This window comes from Syngnathus scovelli, chromosome 14 (genome assembly GCF_024217435.2).
Source record: "Syngnathus scovelli strain Florida chromosome 14, RoL_Ssco_1.2, whole genome shotgun sequence".
Taxonomy (NCBI): Eukaryota; Metazoa; Chordata; class Actinopteri; order Syngnathiformes; family Syngnathidae; genus Syngnathus; species Syngnathus scovelli.
In genome coordinates, this window is record NC_090860.1 from 1470055 (window position 1) to 1489565 (window position 19511).

At 48.8% G+C, this 19511-nt stretch overlaps 1 protein-coding gene across 1 annotated transcript; it reads left to right on the plus strand.

Moving 5' to 3' along the window:
* Nucleotides 1-93: 93 nt before the first annotated feature.
* LOC125980769 (uncharacterized) lies at nucleotides 94-3424 on the plus strand. Its single transcript, XM_068653010.1, has 3 exons — nucleotides 94-1067; nucleotides 1286-1370; nucleotides 1444-3424. Exons 1-3 carry the CDS (start codon nucleotides 105-107, stop codon nucleotides 3075-3077), a joined length of 2682 nt encoding a protein of 893 aa, XP_068509111.1. The 5' UTR covers nucleotides 94-104; the 3' UTR covers nucleotides 3078-3424.
* The last annotated feature ends 16087 nt before the right edge of the window (nucleotides 3425-19511 follow it).

A 19511-nucleotide genomic window follows, 5' to 3' on the forward strand; every position in this document is an offset into this window, starting at 1 on the left:
CCCCTGCCCTATAGTATAGGTCCACGCCGCCACACGCCTGGAAGTCGACGCCGGTGCTTGGGGCCGTGTGGCGGTGAACTATTTATGTTCTGATGGCGCCGCGGATGGCTGCCACGGTGAGTCGCTCTCTGTTTCTTTGTCTTATTTTGTGTGTTTTCTGTGTCTTCTGCTGTCCATCCCGGATCACTTTTACTAGAGAAGCACTGTTAAACATCGGTCAGTCTTCTTCTGGTATTTTCTCTCCTGTTCTCTCTGATTCAGATTGTTTGTCGGAGATTTTAGCCGGAGCGGCGGTGCTATACAAGCTAGCGCGACGGCGGCGACGCGGAAAACGAGCGGGAGCCCTCGTAAAGCTGAGGCAAAGAGGGTTCCGTTCTGCCCTACCGTCAATTCATCTGGCGAATGTCCGCTCCCTGGCGAACAAGATGGACGAACTGCTGCTCCTCACTTCAAGGAACACGGACTTCAGCAGATCCGCCGCGCTGTGTTTTGTTGAGACGTGGCTTAGCGAACGAACCCCCCACCACGCCATGGAGTTAGCTGGGTTTCGGCTAACGCGTGCAGATCGCAGCGCGGAGCTCTCCGGAAAATCAAAGGGAGGTGGTCTCTGTTTCTACATTAATGAACGTTGGTGTACCGATGTCATGGTGTTGAAAGAGTTTTGCAGCCCTCTCCTAGAAACACTTTTCATAAACTGCCGGCCGTTCTATTCACCACGGGAGTTCTCCTCGATCGTCATGGCGGCTGTTTACATCCCACCACACGCACGTGCGAGTGAAGCCACGCAGATGCTGGCTGACCAGGTGACAGATATGGAGAAACTTCTACCAAATTCACTAATCATTGTTCTGGGTGATCTTAACAGGGCGAACCTCACACACGAACTCCCCAGATACAGACAGCACATAACGTGTCCCACCAGAGGGGCACAGACACTGGACCACTGCTACACCGTAATTAAGGATGCATACCACTCTGTGGCTCGTGCAGCTTTAGGACTCTCGGACCACTGTCTAGTTCATCTGGTCCCTGCCTACAGACAGAAACTAAAAACTTCTAAGCCTGTGGTGAGGACTGTCAGGAAGTGGACAGTGGAGTCAAGGCAGGACCTCCAAGCCTGCTTTGACTGCACCGATTGGAGTGTTTTTGATGCTGCAAATTCAGACTTGCATGAACTCACTGACACTGTCACATCATACATCAGTTTTTGTGAGGATCTGTGTGTGCAGACTAAGACCTTCTGCACGTACAACAACGACAAACCTTGGTTTACACCGAACCTTAGGAGGCTGCGCAAAGTCAAGGAGGAGGCCTACAGGAGCGGCGACCGGGACCTGTTCAAGCAGACCAGAAACACACTGAACCGAGAGGTCAGGAAAGCCAGGAGGTGTTACGGGGAGAGCCTGGAGAGACACCTCTCTGCCAATCCTGATCCCTCAACAGTGTGGAAAGGCCTGCAGAGCATCACGGGCTTCAAGAAACGAACCCCCCATCCTGTGGAGAGCCCAAGGCTCGCTGACCAGCTAAACAGGTTCTACTGCAGGTTTGATCGGTCCTCCCACACAACGGGACCTCCTGCAGCACAATCCACACAATCCACATACTCACCTCCCCCCACAACTGCTCTGTCCGCACCTCCATCACCGTGGTCACCGACTCTCTCTCTTGCAGAGGCCGCGCCCGCACTCCAGATTCGCGAGGAGGAAGTGCGCCAGATGTTCCGGAGACAAAAGATCAGGAAGGCACCGGGCCCAGACGGCGTGTCACCTTCCTGCTTGAAAGTCTGCGCTGAGCAGCTGGCGCCCACCTTTGCACGGATCTTCAACCGTTCCCTGGAGCTGTGTGAGGTGCCCTCGTGCTTCAAGAGCTCCACCATCGTTCCAGTGGCCAAGAAGCCCGCCATCACAGGTATGAATGACTATAGACCTGTTGCACTGACATCTGTGGTCATGAAATCTTTCGAGAGGTTAGTACTGAACCACCTGAAGGATGTCACGGGCCCCCTGCTGGACCCCCTCCAGTTTGCCTACCGGGCAAACAGGTCAGTAGATGATGCGGTCAACATGGGACTGCACTACATCCTGCAACACCTGGACACCCCAGGAAAGTACGCCAGGATCCTGTTTGTGGACTTCAGCTCGGCGTTCAACACCATCGCTCCTGACATCCTCCAACAGAAGCTCATCCAGCTTGCGGTGCCTGCCTCCACCTGTCAGTGGATCACCAGCTTCCTGACCAACAGGAGACAGCGTGTGAGGCTGGGGAGCATCACATCTGACACCCTGACCACCAACACTGGAGCCCCTCAGGGTTGCGTCCTCTCCCCACTGCTCTTCTCCCTCTACACCAACGATTTCTCCGCAAGTGACTCTTCCGTGAAGCTCCTGAAGTATGCAGACGACACCACTCTCATCGGACTGATCCAGAACGGTGATGAGACTGCGTACAGACAGGAGGTGGAGCGGCTGGTCCACTGGTGCAGCCAAAACCACCTGGACCTGAACCCGCTCAAGACCGTGGAGATGACAGTGGACTTCAGGCGAGGCCCTTCACCACTTTCACCCCTCACTATCCGCAGTAATACTATTCTCTCCACAGACACCTTCAAGTTCCTGGGAACCACAATCTCTCGGGACCTGAAATGGACCGGCCACATAGACTCTGTCCGGAAGAAGGCCCAGCAGAGGCTGTACTTCCTGAGACAGCTCAAGAAGTTCAACCTGCCACGGGAGCTGCTGAAGACCTTCTACACTGCCATCATCCAGTCTGTCCTCTGCACCTCCATCACTGTCTGGTTTGGATCGGCCTCCAAACAAGACAAGCACAGACTGCAACGGACAATAAGGACTGCAGAAAAGATAATTGGAATCAACCTCCCATCTATCCAAGACTTGTACCTGTCCAGGACCAGGAAACGTGCAAGTAACATCTCAACAGACCCTTCGCACCCAGGTTGCAGCCTGTTTGAACTACTCCCCTCCGGACGCCGTTATAGAGCTCTGTACACTAAAACCAGCAGACACAGAGACAGCTTCTTCCCCCAGGCTGTCGCTCTGATGAACTCACACCACTCTTAGAGTCTCAGAGTCATTACTGTGCAATAACATCCCGCTTGCCACACCTTTTTTGTCTACACTGTTTGTACTATGTGTCCTCTCTGCATCCATTGCAGCCTGGTCATCCTAGAAGAGGGACCCTCCCATCTGTGGTCTCTTCTCAAGGTTTCTCATTTCCCCTAGCTGGAGTTTTGAGTTTTTCCTTGCCCTCTTGGGAGTTTAAGATCAGGGGGTGTTTGAGAATATCTTTCGTTCTTCACATGTCCTGAGTGTTGTTGTTAGTCACCTAAATGTTGAACAGAGGCTGTGATTTACCGAAGTCAAATTCCTTGTTTGGCACGCTCAAACATGGCGAATAAAAAACTCTTGAATCTTGAATCTTGAATCTTATAGTTCAGGGGTCACCAACACGATGCCCGCGGGCACCAGGTCGCTCGTGAAGACCGCATGAGTTGCCCGCAGGACTGTTCTAAAATTAGCTCAAATAGCGGCATTTGTCAGTGAGCTGCATCTATTTATTTTACAGTCAAACCTCGGTTTTCGAACGTCCTGGTTCAAGAACAAATCAGAATTCGAACAAACATTTTAGATTTTTTTGCTTCGGTTGTCGAACAAAATTCGGAGGTCGAACCTCGCGAGATGAGTCGGGAGGACCCGAGAAAACCCAACCGCGCGGCCCGGATGCCGACTGACTCCGTTGTTATTGTAGTTTCGTTACTTTGAGGTTTGTATTAACCCCTAATCATGCCTCCAAAGAAAGCAAGAGGGAGCAGTAAAGCCATCCTAAAACACAAAGACGCTCTTAAAGCAATGCAACAGTGAGCGCCCGGCGCTCTGCGGTTGCGCGATCGGACCAAATTAAGCTCCCAGCGCACTAAGGTCCACTTAATTTTTGGAAAGTATATCATGACTTTTAAAATATTTTCTAAATTTTAGCGACGGCTCTGTCACAATAATGCGAGCAGCGCAGTCCAGTTGCGCGGACGGCGACGCACTACTGTTGTAGCGGTGCGCTGCCGTTGCGTGATCGGACAAAATTAAGCTCCCTGTGCACTTAGGTCCACTTAAATTTTGGAAATTACATCAGGACTTTAAAAATATTTTCTAAATTTCAGCGACGGCTCTGCCACAATAATGTGACCAGCGCGGTGCAGTTGCGCGGTAGGCGACGCTACAGTTGCGCGTTCGGCGGTACGCTGCAGTTGCACGATCGGACAAATATGCGCAAATGGAAAAATGCTTCAAAAAGGCGGGGTTTTTTTTTGTCTTAAAATTGATTAAAAAAATGTTCCATTATTTGTAATGGGAAAAATAGATTCGGAATTCGACCGATTCGCTTCTCGAACCGCCTTCTGGAAAGGATTGTGGTCACAAACCAAGGTTTGACTGTATTTTTGCTATTCTTGTTAAAATCACACTTACATGTGAACTGGAAATGACAATAATAACACAGTGAAAGCCAAATTGAGCATATTGGCTATTTCAGAAGTGTGTGTCAAACTGGTAGCCCTTTGCTTTAATCAGTACCCAGGAAGTAGCTCTCGGTTTAAGAAAGGTTGGTGACCCCTGCCCGAAACAGTCCTCATGTTCTCCAACAATAGCGGTTGCAGTTTGCATTATTTTATTGCAATGTTTTTCCTTATTCAGATTTGTTTCAAGTCTACAGTTACAGTTAGACTTCACTTTGATGGTTAATGCAGTTATTACAATTTTGTTGTTTTATCACAATGAATTGGTTTATTTACATTTCAAAAACCAGAAGCCATTCATTTACAAATGTGAATGCACTTAAGTTTACATATTTAAATGTTCAGATATTAAGATGTGATAGACAGTTTTTGAATGATTTGAATGAGGCAAAATAACATGCTTTTTCTCTCGAATATATTGTTATAATCATTTGTTTCAGATGTAATAATTTTCTGTATAAAATTTAAATTTGGTGTTCATTGGGGTTCACCTCTGCCTTCGGGTGGGGGGACGGGTCCTGACTGTTGTTTGTGTCTATGCACCAAACAGCAGCTCAGAGTACCCACCCTTTTTGGAGTCCTTGGAAGAAGTGCTGGAAAGCGCTCCTTCTGGGGACTCTATCGTTCTACTAGGTGACTTCAATGCTCACGTGGGCATTGACAGTGAGACCTGGAAGGGCATGATTGGGAAGAACGGCCCCCCCGATCTGAACCCGAGCAGTCTTCTATTATTGGACCTGTGCTCAACACAGATTGTCAATAATGAACACCATTTTCAAACATAAGGGTGCCCATGTGTGCACTTGGCACCAGGACACCCTAGGCCGCAGTTCGATGATCAACTTTGTAGTCGTGTTATCGGATTTGCGGCCGCATGTTTTGGACATTTGGGTGAAAAGAGGGGCGGAGCTGTCAACTGATCACCATCTGGTGGTGGGTTGACTCCGATGGTGGGGGAAGATGCCGGTCCAACCTGGCAGGCCCAAACATACTGTGAGGGTCTGCTGGGAACGTCAGGCAGAATCCCTTCTCAGCAAGAGCTTCAACTCCCACCTCCGGTAGAGCTTTTCCCATGTCCCGGAGGAGGCGGGGGACATTGAGTCCGAGTGTAACGTGTTCCGTGCCTCCATTGTTGAGGCAGCCGACCGGAGCTGTGGCCGTAAGGTGGTTGGTGCCTGTTGTGGCGGCAATCACCAAACCCGCTGGTGGACACCGGCGGTAAGGGATGCCGTCAAGCTGAAGAAGGAGTCCTATCGGGCCATTTTGGCCTGCAGGACTCCAGAGGCAGCCGACAGGTACCAGATGGCCAAGCGGAACGTGGCTTCGGTGGTTGCTGAGGCAAAAACCCGGGCGTGGGCGGAGTTTGGTGAGGCCATGGAGAACGACTTCCGGACGGCTTCGGGGAAATTCTAGTCCACCATCCGGCGTCTCAGGAAGGGGAAGCAGTACACCATCAACACTGTTTACAGTGGAGATGGCGTGCTGCTGACCTCGACTCGGGACGTCGTGAGTCGGTGGGGAGAATACTTCGAAGACCTCTTCGAATCCACCGACACGCCTTCCATTGTGGAAGCAGGGTCTGGAGACTCTGAGGCGGACTCTCCAATCTCTGGGGTCGAAGTCACTGAGGTAGTTAAAAAACTCCTCGGGGGGAAGGCCCCATAGTGGATGAGATCCACCCGGAGTTTTTAAAGGCTCTGGATGTTGTGGGGCTGTCATGGCTGACACGCCTCTAAATAATTGCATGGACATCGGGGACTCTGGATTGGCAGACTGGGGTGGTGGTTCCCCTCTTTAAGAAGGGGGACCAGAGGGTGTGTTCCAATTACAGGGGAATCACACTCCTCAGCCTCCCTGGTAAGGTCTATTCAGGGGTGCTGGAGAGGAGGGTCGGTCGGGAGGTCGAACCTCGGATTCAGGAGGAGCAGTGTGGCTTTCATCCTGGCCGTGGAACAGTGAACCAGCTCTACACCCTCGGCAGGATCCTCGAGGAGGCATGGGAGTTCACTTAACCAGTCCACATGTGTTTTGTGGATTTAGAGAAGTCAATTGACCGTGTCCCTCGGGAAGTTCTGTGGAGGGTGCTTCGGGAGTACGGGGTGACGAGCCAACTGATAAGGGCGGTTCTGGCCCTGTATCACCGATGCCAGAGTTTGGTCCGCATTTCCGGCAGTAAGTCGGATTCGTTCCCAGTGAGGGTTGGACTCCGCCAAGGTTGCCCTATGTCACTGATTCTGTTCATAACTTTTATGGACAGTATTTCTAGGCGCAGTCAAGGCATTGAGGTTGTCCGGTTTCGGGACCTCAGCATTGCGTCTCTGCTTTTTGCAGGCAACGTGGTGCTGTTGGCTCCTTCAAGCCATGATCTCTAGCTCTCACTGGAGCAGTTCTCAGCCGAATGTGAAGCGGTCGGGAGGAGGGTCAGCACCTCCAAATCTGAGGCCATGGTCCTCGGTCGGAAAAGGGTGGAATGCCCTCTCCGGATCGGGGATGGGATCCTGCCCCAAGTGGAGGAGTTCGAGTATCCTAGGGTCTTGTTGACGAGTGAGGGCAGGATGAAGCGCGAGATCGACAGGCGGATCTGTGCAGCGTCAGCAGTAATGCGGACTCTGTTCCGGTCTGTCGTGGTGAAGAGAGAGCTGAGCTAAAAGGCAAAGCTCTCAATTTACCGGTCAATCTACACTCCTACCCTCACCTGTGGTCACGAGCTATGGGTCGTGACCGAAAGAACGAGATCCCGGATACAAGCGCCCGAAATGAGTTTCCTCCGCAGGGTGTCCGGGCTCTCCCTTAGAGATAAGGTGAGAAGCTCGGTCATCCGAGAGAGACTCGGAGTAGAGCCGCTGCTCCTCCACGTTGAGAGGAGCCAGATGAGGTGGCTCGGGCATCTCATCAGGATGCTTCCTGGACGCCTCGCTGGGGTGGTGTTCCGGGCATGTCCCACCGGTAGGAGACCCCGTGGACGACCCAGGACGCGCTGGAGAGACTATATCTCTCAGCTGGCCTGGGAACGCCTTGGGACCCCCCGGGATGAGCTGGATGAAGTGGCTGGGGAGAGGGAAGTCTGGGAGTCCCTCCTAAAGCTGCTGCCCCCGCCACCCGGGCCTGGATAAGCGGAAGAAAATGGATGGATGGATGGATTTTGTATTTATTTGGGGGGAATCAGCGATGTACTGAAGCTGCGATGAATGAACCGTGATATAGTGAGGGATTACTGTATATATTAAAAAAGAGCAGCAGTGGCATGGGGCCTCTCAAGCCTCAAACATCTCAAGCATTTTTTGCACGTTGGCTTGTTCGAATCGATTATTGCTCCAGTTTAGGGTGACCAGACGTCCTCTTTTTCCCAGACATGTCCTACTTCTGAGACCTAAGAAAATTTCTAGGGGGAATTTCAAAATTGTCCAGGATTTTGTTTTTTGACTGCCACCGCCAACTCCAGCACTGTCACCAACAGCCTCGCCCCCCTGCCGTTACGCTACTCCGGTTGCACCCGCCTCAAATGCAAAATATTTCCATACAATACTCTTTGAGCGACCTGGCTTCTCAACAAGGTGGCGTGTTGGACTTCCACTCTCACTTGCTGAAGCCATTGTTATGAAAGACAATTTTTTTTTGCGCATTAGTACTGAATTGGTACCGAAATTATCAGTTCTTTTGACAACATTACTCATGACTGTTCCGCTGTTAAGTAGTCTTGCAGAGTCTTTGGTCCACCTTCAAGATCTCATGGCAGCAAAATAGAGGAAAAACGTTGTTTTGAGCCATGATTTTTCAGTTTGCTTCTTCACTATTGTGGCGTACAAAGGTTTATCATGGACAAAGACAGCAGACACCATTACTAAAACATTCAAGAGAGACACAACTCTTTGTGACCACGCATGCAATGCATTATGTAGGGTTTTCCCTGCCAAACATTGCTCAACCATCTTTCTCTCACTTAACACATTTGTTGAAATGGAGAAATATTTATAAGGGTCTTTTTAACTAGAAAGCAAGTCAGTAGAACACAACTCTCCTGAGGGAACGATGATCTCTCTGATCAGCCAGTGGCTATTCTCCACTGAATTACTCCCTGGGCAGGACAAACCCCACACATTTTATCTCGGCTATACAGTTTTTTTAAATTAATATGCTCCAAGATATTTTAAAAGAGCCCCTTTAATTGCAATTGCAATTAATCTTGATATACACAATATAACTCTTATTCAAAAATTAAAGGAACACTTTGAAAATACGTCAGATTTCAATGGTGAGAACAAAAATGTTGGATATCTCTATACTGATATGGACAGTTTAATGTCTCAAGAACAAAAAGATGCCACATCTTTTGATGGAAATAAACGTTTTGAGCCTACAGAGGGCTCAGTATATAGACACCCCAAAAATCTAAGTGAAAAAATGCAGGCTCATCCATTTTGCCTAAATTAAATTTCTGCAACTCAAAATTATTTTCAATATCTTGTGTGGCCCCCACATGTTTGTATGCATGCTTGACAACGTCGCAGCATGCTCCTAATGAGACGACGAATGGTGTCTTGTGGAATGTCCTCCCAGATCTGTCTAAGGGCATCAGTGAGCTCCTGTAAAGTCTGAGGAGAAACCTGGCGCCGTCTGATGGACTGAAACATTATGTCCCAGAGGTGTTCTATCGGGTTTAGATCAGGTGATCGTGAGGGCCATTCAATTGTGTCAATTCCTTCATCCTCCACATACTGTCTGCATACTCCTGCCACATGAGGCCGGGCATTGTCGTGGATCAGGAGGAACCCAGGACCTACTGCATCAGCGTAGGGTCTGACCATGGGTGCAAGGATTTCATCCTGATACCTAATGGCAGTCAGACAGCCGTTCTCTAGCCTGTAGAGGTCTGTTCGTCCTTCCATGGAAATGCCTCCCTCGACCATCACTGACCCACCATCGAACCGGTCATGCTGAATGATGTTGCAGGCAGTATAGCGCTCTGCTTGGCTTCTCCAGACCCTTTCACGTCTATCATAGGTGCTCAGGGTAAACCCGCTCTCATCTGTGAAAAGCACAGGGCGCCACTGGCGGACTTGGCAATTCTGGTGTTCTATGGCAAATGCCAATTGAGGTCCACGGTGCTGAGCAGTGAGCACAGGGTACACTACAGGACGTCGTGCCCTGATGCCACCCTCGTGAAGTCTGTTTCAGACTGTTTGGACAGAGACATTCACACCAGTAGCCTGCTGGAGGTCATTCTGTAGGGCTCGGGCAGTGCTCAACCTGTTTCTCCTTGCACAAAGCAGCAGATATCGGTCCTGCTGATGGAATGAGGACCGTCTCCGGCCCTGTCCAGCTCTCCTAGAGTAACTGCCTGCCTCCTGGAATCTCTTCCATGCTCTGGAGATTGTACTGGGAGACACATCAAATCTTCTTGCAACAGCACGCATGGATGTGCCATCCTGGAGGAGTTGGACAAACTGCTCAACTTCAGGAGGGTTAAGAAATCGCCTCATGCTCCCAGTCATGATAATGACTCTAGCTAAAGCCAACACGCTGAAAACCAGTTTAAAAAGACCAAGAGGGAGGAACTTGAAACGGCCTCCACCTGAAAAAGCAGTCCTGTTTTGGGGACCATCTCGTTGTTGCCCCTCTAGTGCACCTGTTGTTAATTCCATCAACACCAATGCAGCTGAAACTGATTAACAACTCCCTCTGCCGTGTACCTGACCAAAACCTGAAAAGTGTAATTGAATCCATGCCATACCGTGATAAAAAAAACGATTCCTTTATTTTTTTGAGCAGTGTATATATACTATATATATATATATATATATATATATATATATATATATATATATATATATATATATATATATATATATATATATATTACTGAAACTGTTGACAATTCTGACGTGAATGCGCATTTTGCTACTTCTGCAAATGTTCGTAAATGTTTGCCTCTCAATGAGATGGGGACTTCAGGCCCAGATGGGATCTGCACAATGTTCCTCAAAAACCATGTTTCTGTCCCCATGCAATATCTCACAGAACTCTTCTATCTATCGCAACAAACACTTGAAATACTGGTTATCTGGAAACATGTGTATAATTCCACTGCCCAAACCTGGGAAGCCTATCAGTCAACGCAAATCATTTTGACCAATCAGCCTTCTTTCGCCTGTTGAGAAAACTCGTGACATTTTATTACTTCTGGCACTGATGGAAAACCTTTCAACCATCAACATGGTTTCAAAAAGCACCACAGTAAGACATCAGCGATCTATGCTGGAACCAACCAGATCAGCTCAAGAAAACTGCAGATATGATTGTTTTTTACCAGAGACCTGACCAACTATGATGTAATTTTCAGTTGACAGGTGGTAAAATGGCAGTCCACTGAGATGGATAAAAATGGGTTAATTTTGCTGCTTAATTTGTATTCCACAAACACAATATTAATCAGAATGCTGTGTTTAGACACGTGGTGGCACATAAAACATATTATTGTAAAGCGAATTTTTGGGTTAACTTCGCCTTTAATCAGGAATAAAAAGGCTCATTGGACCATTGCCATTTCCCTCAAAAGCTTTTGACACTAAGCCATTCAAATCTACTCAGACTAAGACTTATCACTCACCCATAAATGCTGAGGATTTTGATTGTTGATTTTGATTTTTTACTCTTGGCAGGTCAGGCATATTTTGGGGTTTTTCTATGAATAAAGCGTTATCAACCAGTTTCTACCTGCCTTCATCCCTGCCTTTTGGTGTCCTACGTCACACTGCAGCTGAGGATGGCATTGTTGGATGTCAACAAAATATTACCTAGGATGACTACCCTCTATGGAGAGAGATCTGTGTTATTCACTAGGGGTGCAACGGTACATATAACCCACGATAAGGTCTGTGCCTCCATTTTTGCGCCACGGTTTTTGGTTCAGTTTCAGGACACCTTTTTGTGCGTACAGAAAACACCTTTTTCCATGGAAATATTGCTTTATTTTGCTTTTCAGCAGCATTTTTTTTAAAAATCTGGGATTAATTTAATCATTGATTTAGACTCTTTCTAAGGAAAATGCTAAATTTGCATCCATACCGTAGCTGATTAAGTTAACTTGTAACGAGGGTCTCGTGTTAACTAGTGTTAACTAGTGTTAAACCACAATTCTGAGTTCATTTAGTAGTAATTCTCTTTACTACATGAAGCAAAGGGAAAAGATAAAAACTTATAATTGACTCTCTTGTTTTGCATTTTAATTTTATGAAACCAAGACTGTGATTGATTTCAGAAACGATGACTTCTCTGTGTTGCAACTCTCTCCCGATTCTGTAAATGTGAGAAGTACTTTGTGTTGCCAGCTGTGTACAGTAAAATAAATGAAAGACATGAGCAAGTCCCTGGTCTTTCCTGAATTTGGGAGCAGAAAAAGTCCAAAATAGTAGATAGACCTTTGCAAAAAGCAAATGATATCCTTATCTTACGACTCAACATTTACAAGCAATATTTCTGTACAAGAAGCCCAAAGTAACTGGTCTACCGGCAAGCATGGCTACCCTTCTACTCACCTACAGTTACAACAGTGCAAGAGCGTGAGTGCCAGTCCAACCACAACAGCGATTGGGCATGACCTCGCGGAGGGGGCGGTTTTACCAGCGCAGATAGGCACATACACATAAATGGTGGGCTGTAAATGCATCCGTGTGAAATGAAGTACCGAAATCCTTCGGTACATTAGGGCAGTGTTTCCCAACCTTTTTTGAACGAATCGTTCACTCACGAGCCAACACTAACAGCAACACACACATAAATTAAGTATGTGCCGATGCCACAACATGAAATCTCAAAATTCTCCGATTTGCCACGCATGCACGATTAGCCTTGCAGAAACTGACCTGTGGTTTGGTAATCCTGTTACAATTCGCTCGGTATTTAATGTTGGACAATTTCCCACGGAACAGCTCTCACGTGACACCGGTGTGCCGCGGCACACTGGTTGGGAAACACTGCATTAGGGCATATTGTGAGAGGACAGAATGGTTCAATATTTTGCTGTGTACCGCGTACCGTACATATATTGAGGTTTTCATACTGATGCGTGTAGTTTGAGATGTCCGTTGTTGAGCAAGCAAAACAAAGATGTGGAATAACAGTTGGTTCTTTATTAGTAAGATCTTGGGTTGTTTAATGGTGGCCAGTACACGAGGCATGGCAGCAGATGTGTGTGTGTGTGTGTGTGTGTGTATGTGTGTGTGTGTGTATGTGTGTGTGTGTGTGCGTGCGTGCGTGCGTGCGTGTGTGTGTGTGTGCGTGCGTGCGTGTGCTCGCGTGTGCGTGTGCGTGTGTGTGTGTGGTTCTGCAACAGACAGAAATACAGCACATAAGTCAACGTTCAACTTCTGATGTCACACAACACTAGTAGATGGCACACATTACATAAGTAACTGCGCGTAACGGTTCTGCTACACTAAACAACCCTTAAATGAGATACTCTCTGCAACACACCAAACATAAGTCATCGAGACAACAAAATACATTTGCTGGCGACCGTTAGACGCTGTGCCGCTGTGTAACGGCGACTCGTACGATGCGAGGCAAACTTAAAGGAGCGCGCCGGAGCTGTCAATCAAACCGCGATCGGACAAACGGCACAACAGTGGACAGTAGTAACAATGAAATGGATATACTCACTTTGTGTCAAAGACGCACACGATCACAGCAACATACTCAGTCGATACCAGCAACCTTTAACTTACCGCTGTGCACAAGTGAATGGGTATAATGTCTAGACCCCGAATGTAAGACGACCCCACTTTTTTAGTGTTATTTCAATGCAAAAAACATTGTCTTATATTCGGGCCAATACGGTATTTATATTAATTTTACATTATTTTCTCTATGTCGTTTATACTATTAATATAGTATCTACATGTGTGAAACTATTATTTAATCTTCTAATGATAACATATACACTTATATGTCACGCCTTGTCCCCAACTGCTCCACTATGTGTCTGTCTTGGTTTCTGTCTGTGTGCTCGCCCCTCCCCTCCTTTGTGCCCATGATCAGTGTGATTGTTCCCACCTGCCTCTCGTTACCTGTCTTGTATAAAAGTCCTGTCTGCCCCTCTCTCCCTGTCGGATCATTGGTATTGGTTTTGGTTTTGGTATTGGTTTTGGTATTGGTTTTGGTCATTGGTTTTGGTCATTGGTTTTGGTTCCTGTCGTTCGGTGTGTCGTCCTGTCTTGGTGCCGTCATGTCCTGCTGTCTTCTTGTTCCACGTCCCGGTCAGTCAGTCAAGTTATTGTTTAAGTCATGTCAGTTTACCGAGTCTGTATTTTGAGTTGCTTCAATAAACCCTGGTCCAAGCTGCACTTGGTCGTCCTGCTCCATGCTGCTCCACCACCAGACCGTGACAGAATGATCCGACCATCACAACGACCAGCGCTTGGACCCCCCTCCACCACCAGCTCCCGCTGCGACGCCCGATCGTCGTCCGAGCGTGTTCCAGCGCCATGGGCTTGCAGCCGCCATCGGATCTTGCTCCAGCGACGCCGGACTCACGGCCGCCCTCGGAATTCCCCCCCAGCGCCATCAGCTCCGCGACCGTCGTCGGACTTCGCTGCCGCGACGCCGGACCCGCGGCCGCCATCGGAGTGCTTCTGGCGCCAGCGGCTTTGCGGCCGCGATCGGACTCTGGTGCCGCGACGCCGGACCCACGGCCGCCGTTGGAGTGCCTCCCGGCGTCATCAGACTCACGGCCGCCATCGGGCTCCACCCCAGCGTCGCAGGACCCGCGAACGTCGCCAGACATCCAAGCCAGCTGCGTAGGACCCGCGATCGTCCCTGGCTCCACTCCCACTGCTGCGGCGCGTGATGGCTCTTGCCGCCGCGCAGAGCCCCGCCTTCCGAATGTCGCCGATCACTGTACGGACTTTGTGAGTGGCCGCCGATCGCGGTACAGACTTCCCAAGTCGCCGCCCCAGTGCGGTTGTGTTTCCCCGAGTTTCCGCGGAGTGCGGTTCTGTTCCCCAAGTCACCGCCAGAGTGCGGCTCTGTCCCCTAGGTCACAGCCCGAGTGCGGCTCTGTCCCCTAGGTCACCGCCCGAGTGCGGCTCTGTCCCCGAAGTCACCGCCCGAGTGCGGATCTGTCCCCGAAAAGGCCGCCAGAGTGCGGATCTGTCCCCGCAGTCGCCGCCCGAGTGCGGTTTGGTTCCCCAAGTCGCCGCCCGAGTGCGGTGCGGTTCGGTTCCCCACGTCGCCGCCCAAGTGCGGTGCGGTTCGGTTCCCCAAGTCGCCACCAGAGTGCGGTTCTGCCCCTCAAGTCACCGCCAGAGTGCGGCTCTGTCCCTCAAGTCACCGCCAGAGTGCGGATCTGTCCCCTAGGTCACCGCCCGAGTGCGGCTCTGTCCCCTAGGTCACCGCGCGAGTGCGGCTCTGTCCCCTAGGTCACCGCCCGAGTGCGGCTCTGTCCCCTAGGTCACCGCCCGAGTGCGGCTCTGTCCCCTAGGTCACCGCCCGAGTGCGGCTCTGTCCCCTAGGTCACCGCCCGAGTGCGGCTCTGTCCCCTAGGTCACCGCCCGAGTGCGGCTCTGTCCCCTAGGTCACCGCCCGAGTGCAGCTCTGTCCCCTAGGTCACCGCCCGAGTGCGGCTCTGTCCCCTAGGTCACCGCCCGAGTGCGGCTCTGTCCCCGAAGTCACCGCCCGAGTGCGGATCTGTCCCCGAAAACGCCGCCAGAGTGCGGTTCTGTCCCCGAAGTCACCGCCCGAGTGCGGATCCGTCCCCGCAGTCGCCGCCCGAGTGCGGATCTGTCCCCGAAGTCACCGCCAGAGTGCGGATCTGTCCCTGCAGTCGCCGCCCGAGTGCGGATCTGTCCCCGCAGTTGCCGCCGGAGTGCGGTTCTGTCCCCTAGGTCACCGCCGGAGTGCGGTTCTGTTCCCCGAAGTCGCCGCCCGAGTGCGGTTCGGTTCCCCAAGTCGCCGCCCGAGTGCGGTGCGGTTCGGTTCCCCAAGTCGCCGCCCGAGTGCGGTGCGGTTCGGTTCCCCAAGTCGCCGCCCGAGTGCGGTGCGGTTCGGTTCCCCAAGTCGCCGCCCGAGTGCGGTGCGGTTCGGTTCCCCAAGTTGCCGCCCGAGTGCGGTGCGGTTCGGTTCCCCAAGTCGCCGCCCGAGTGCGGTTCGGTTCCCCAAGTCGCCGCCCGAGTGCGGTGCGGTTCGGTTCCCCAAGTCGCCGCCCGAGTGCGGTGCGGTTCGGTTCCCCTAGTTTTTTTTTTTTTTGGGACGTCGGGAGACATCCCTTGTGGGGGGGGTTCTGTCACGCCTTGTCCCCAACTGCTCCACTATGTGTCTGTCTTGGTTTCTGTCTGTGTGCTCGCCCCTCCCCTCCTGTGTGCCCATGATCAGTGTGATTGTTCCCACCTGCCTCTCGTTACCTGTCTTGTATAAAAGTCCTGTCTGCCCCTCTCTCCCTGTCGGATCATTGGTATTGGTTTTGGTTTTGGTATTGGTATTGGTTTTGGTATTGGTTTTGGTCATTGGTTTTGGTCATTGGTTTTGGTTCCTGTCGTTCGGTGTGTCATCCTGTCTTGGCGCCGTCATGTCCTGCTGTCTTCTTGTTCCACGTCCCGGTCAGTCAGTCAAGTTATTGTTTAAGTCATGTCAGTTTACCGAGTCTGTATTTTGAGTTGCTTCAATAAACCCTGGTCCAAGCTGCACTTGGTCGTCCTGCTCCATGCGCCACACCCGATCCTGACATTATATGGTTTAATATACATTTATTGATACACAAAAAATGTATGTTAAAAATTAGAGAGTGACACTACTTCGCGGATTTTCACCTATCGCGGGTAGTCTTGAAACCAATTATCCGTGAGAAACAAGGGATTACTGTATAGTTTAATATTATTTATTATTAGTCTTGCTTGCTTTCATAGATGTGTGACTGTAAGTGAACCATATCATTGGCTGGACACCTGTCAATCACTGATTTACACTACAAAAGGCACAGAAAGAAAATCATTCGTCCACTTAATTAGATTAGATTACATCTAACATTAGATATTAATTTACAGTTAATGCTGAATTTTATTTTGTGTGCAGCATAGAGTTTCTTGTGCATAGAGACTGCGTGAGCAGTGCGCAATTGCGCAGCTCCGCAGCTTAGAAGGAACAGTCCCTACCACTGATCCACGCAGTACTTTTCATTTTGCAAAGCTGGGGTAAATACTAGGGGTGTAACGATATGTTTTTTGACCTATACAATATGCATTGATATAAGGCCCGACAATTTGACATATACGTACAGATACATATATCGCTCTCTTATAATCTGATAAAGGCAATTTCAACACGATATTTCAATATAGTAGCAATGGCTTTGGTATGGCAATGGTAAATAAACTCCAAAAAAACAACATACCTTATTTCATTGAATTTCATTTTTAAACCAATCCAGCTTTGCTGATGCCTAATGTAAAAAAAACAAAAGTTTAGAGGTAGATGTTCGTTAGTACCATTGTATTATCGATCCATCCATCCATCCATCCATCCATCCATCCATCCATCCATCCATCCATCCATCCATCCATCCATCCATCCATCCATCCATCCATTTTCTATACCGTTTGTCCCCACGGGGGTCGAGGGCGTGCTGGAGCCTATCCCAGCAGTCATCGGGCAATAGGCGGGGGACATCCTAAACCGGTTGCCAGCCGATTGCAGGCCACACAGAGACAAACAACCACGTCAGTGCCTCCCCAGTGATGAACCTCACCGCACGTCACTGGGCCTCGCCATAGCTTACCTCTCTGAGCTTCTCCCACAACCTTTTTACTAACAAGCGTATAAGTGTATTAGATATCACAAAAATCATGAAAAATCCATAGATACTGTTAGGGTTTTCAGGTTAGTTTGATCCTATGATTATGTTGGAATGTAGACTGTAATGATTAAATCAATCACGTCTGGCCCTCACAATGTAATAATTAAATCAATCACGTCTGGCCCTCACAATGCAGAGTCTGTTTCCCACAATAGTGTAAAACACCCCCTGCTCTGATCTTATCAGAGGCCGGGGGTTCACCAAACCTGCCCACTCTCACCCCCACTCTGTTCCTCCTAATAAATATGCCCTTGCAGGAAGGAGAGTTCAGACTTCATTCGATAATCGCTGTTCAGACAGCGACGAATGGACTCTCCACCTGCAGGTGTCTAAAAGAACTTGCTTGTCTTCTGTTTGGTTCTTGCAAAATAAGTTGGAGTGAGCAAATCTCTAACATTTTGGTGCCGAAACCCGGGACCCTCATACCCACCATCTGACCGGCGAAGGAGGACGTGCTGCATTGTCGACAAGCCAGCGTCCATTAGGAGGACCTGGAAAAGAAAGTCCTGGGAAGAGAATTCTTCGCTGGGCCAGCATCTTAGGTCTGCCTTCGTCTGACAGAGGTGGATTGACGGGATCCGGCGGTGCAACGAACCAGGGGACAAGTAAGTTAAAGCGCTAAAGATACGGCTTTGGTTTGTCCGGGCTATGAGATACGGCTTTGGTTTGTCCGGGCTATGAGATTCGGCTTTGGTTTGTCCAAGCTATGAGATTCGGCTTTGGTTTGTCCGAGCTATGAGATACGGCTTTGGTTTGTCCAAGCTATGAGATACGGCTTTGGTTTGTCCGAGCTATGAGATACGGCTTTGGTTTGTCCGAGCCATGAGGCCTAAAAAAGCGCTGGAGTTAGTGTGATTGAGTGTGTGACTGGTAGGATAAGTTGACTAAGAAGCAGTTCTAGCGTTGATCCATGGCAAAAAAACAGGCTAGTAATTTGTTGAAAGGTCAATTTAAACCTGCATTGAGGATCCTCAAAGAAATAAATAAGTAATAATAGTAATAATAATAATAATAATAATATTTTTGAGACAGAGATTGTAAAACCTAAAACTACTAGAATTAAGATGGGAAATAAAAACGGTAAATCTCTACCTCTTGACGGAGATGAGAAGTACATGGCGAGTAGATTTCTTAATTGTATGCAATACATGCCAAAGTGGAAGAAAAAGTATGGTGTAGAAGGGAAGTTGAAAGTTGAAGTGTGGAAGATAGTGGTTGAAGTTTTGGAGGACAGTGTGGCTAGGAAGATAGGACTGAAAAAGAAAAGAAAAGAGAGTGAATTGGATTGTGCTAAAATGTGGTTGAAAGCTTCACAAGAAAGAAGAGAACAAATCCAAAAGCAGAGGGAGAGGTAGAGGCCAACAAGGTCGCAGGCCGCCATATAATTCAAAACCCCCACGAGATTCTGACAACTGTTGGAACTGTGGGAGACGAGGACACTTCACACGAGAGTGTCGTTTTGCAAAACAATATCAATCAAAGGGTGGAGGAAAGAGCAGAGGAGAAGCCAAATGTTTAGCATGACAAGCTTCCTCCTCTTTGACCGCTTATGCTCATACAGAGAAAGAAAGAATAGATGCCCATATGACAGCAAAACATGTCATTGTCAGATTATTAGAATTTTTTTTTGATTATTAGAAGTCCTGTCCATCCAAGAAGTATGACAATGCTGTTTGTATGCCCAAATTACAAATGACTAGAGCTCAAATTGTGTTACACTGAAGTTAAAATATGCAAATCAAGTGGTAAAGAAATGCAACTTGCTTCTAGAAGATAAATAAATAAAATTAGAATGTGCTGTCCTCGTGTGCATGGGAGGGACCAGCTCATGATCGACCACAGGAAATGGCCAGCCTGTGACGAATCATTGTTGCTGGGAACTACCTTTTGCATGCGAGAGCTGTGCATGTGTGTGCGTATATGTTAAAATGATGAACATTGGCTAAAGTTTTAGTATAAAAAAAAATTGCTAGACTGTGGTCTATCCAATTTGCACCGCAGAACAGAAATGATTTTGAACGATAAAAATAAGAGGAAAGAGAGAAATCTGTTTGCGAGCAGAAACTAATCCACACTAGTGCATGTTAGTGTCAAGCCCTCATGAGAAATTCGGAGTTAACAAAACAACGGAACATGCTTTCA

Bases quoted from the DNA above. Each gene is read 5' to 3' on its own strand.
- LOC125980769 (XM_068653010.1), top strand. From the start codon at position 105: ATGGCTGCCACGGTGAGTCGCTCTCTGTTTCTTTGTCTTATTTTGTGT. The intron at 1,068-1,285 runs GTGAGGACTGTC...ACCGAACCTTAG, and splicing joins TAAAAACTTCTAAGCCTGTG to GAGGCTGCGCAAAGTCAAGG. The intron at 1,371-1,443 runs GTCAGGAAAGCC...ATCCCTCAACAG, and splicing joins GAAACACACTGAACCGAGAG to TGTGGAAAGGCCTGCAGAGC.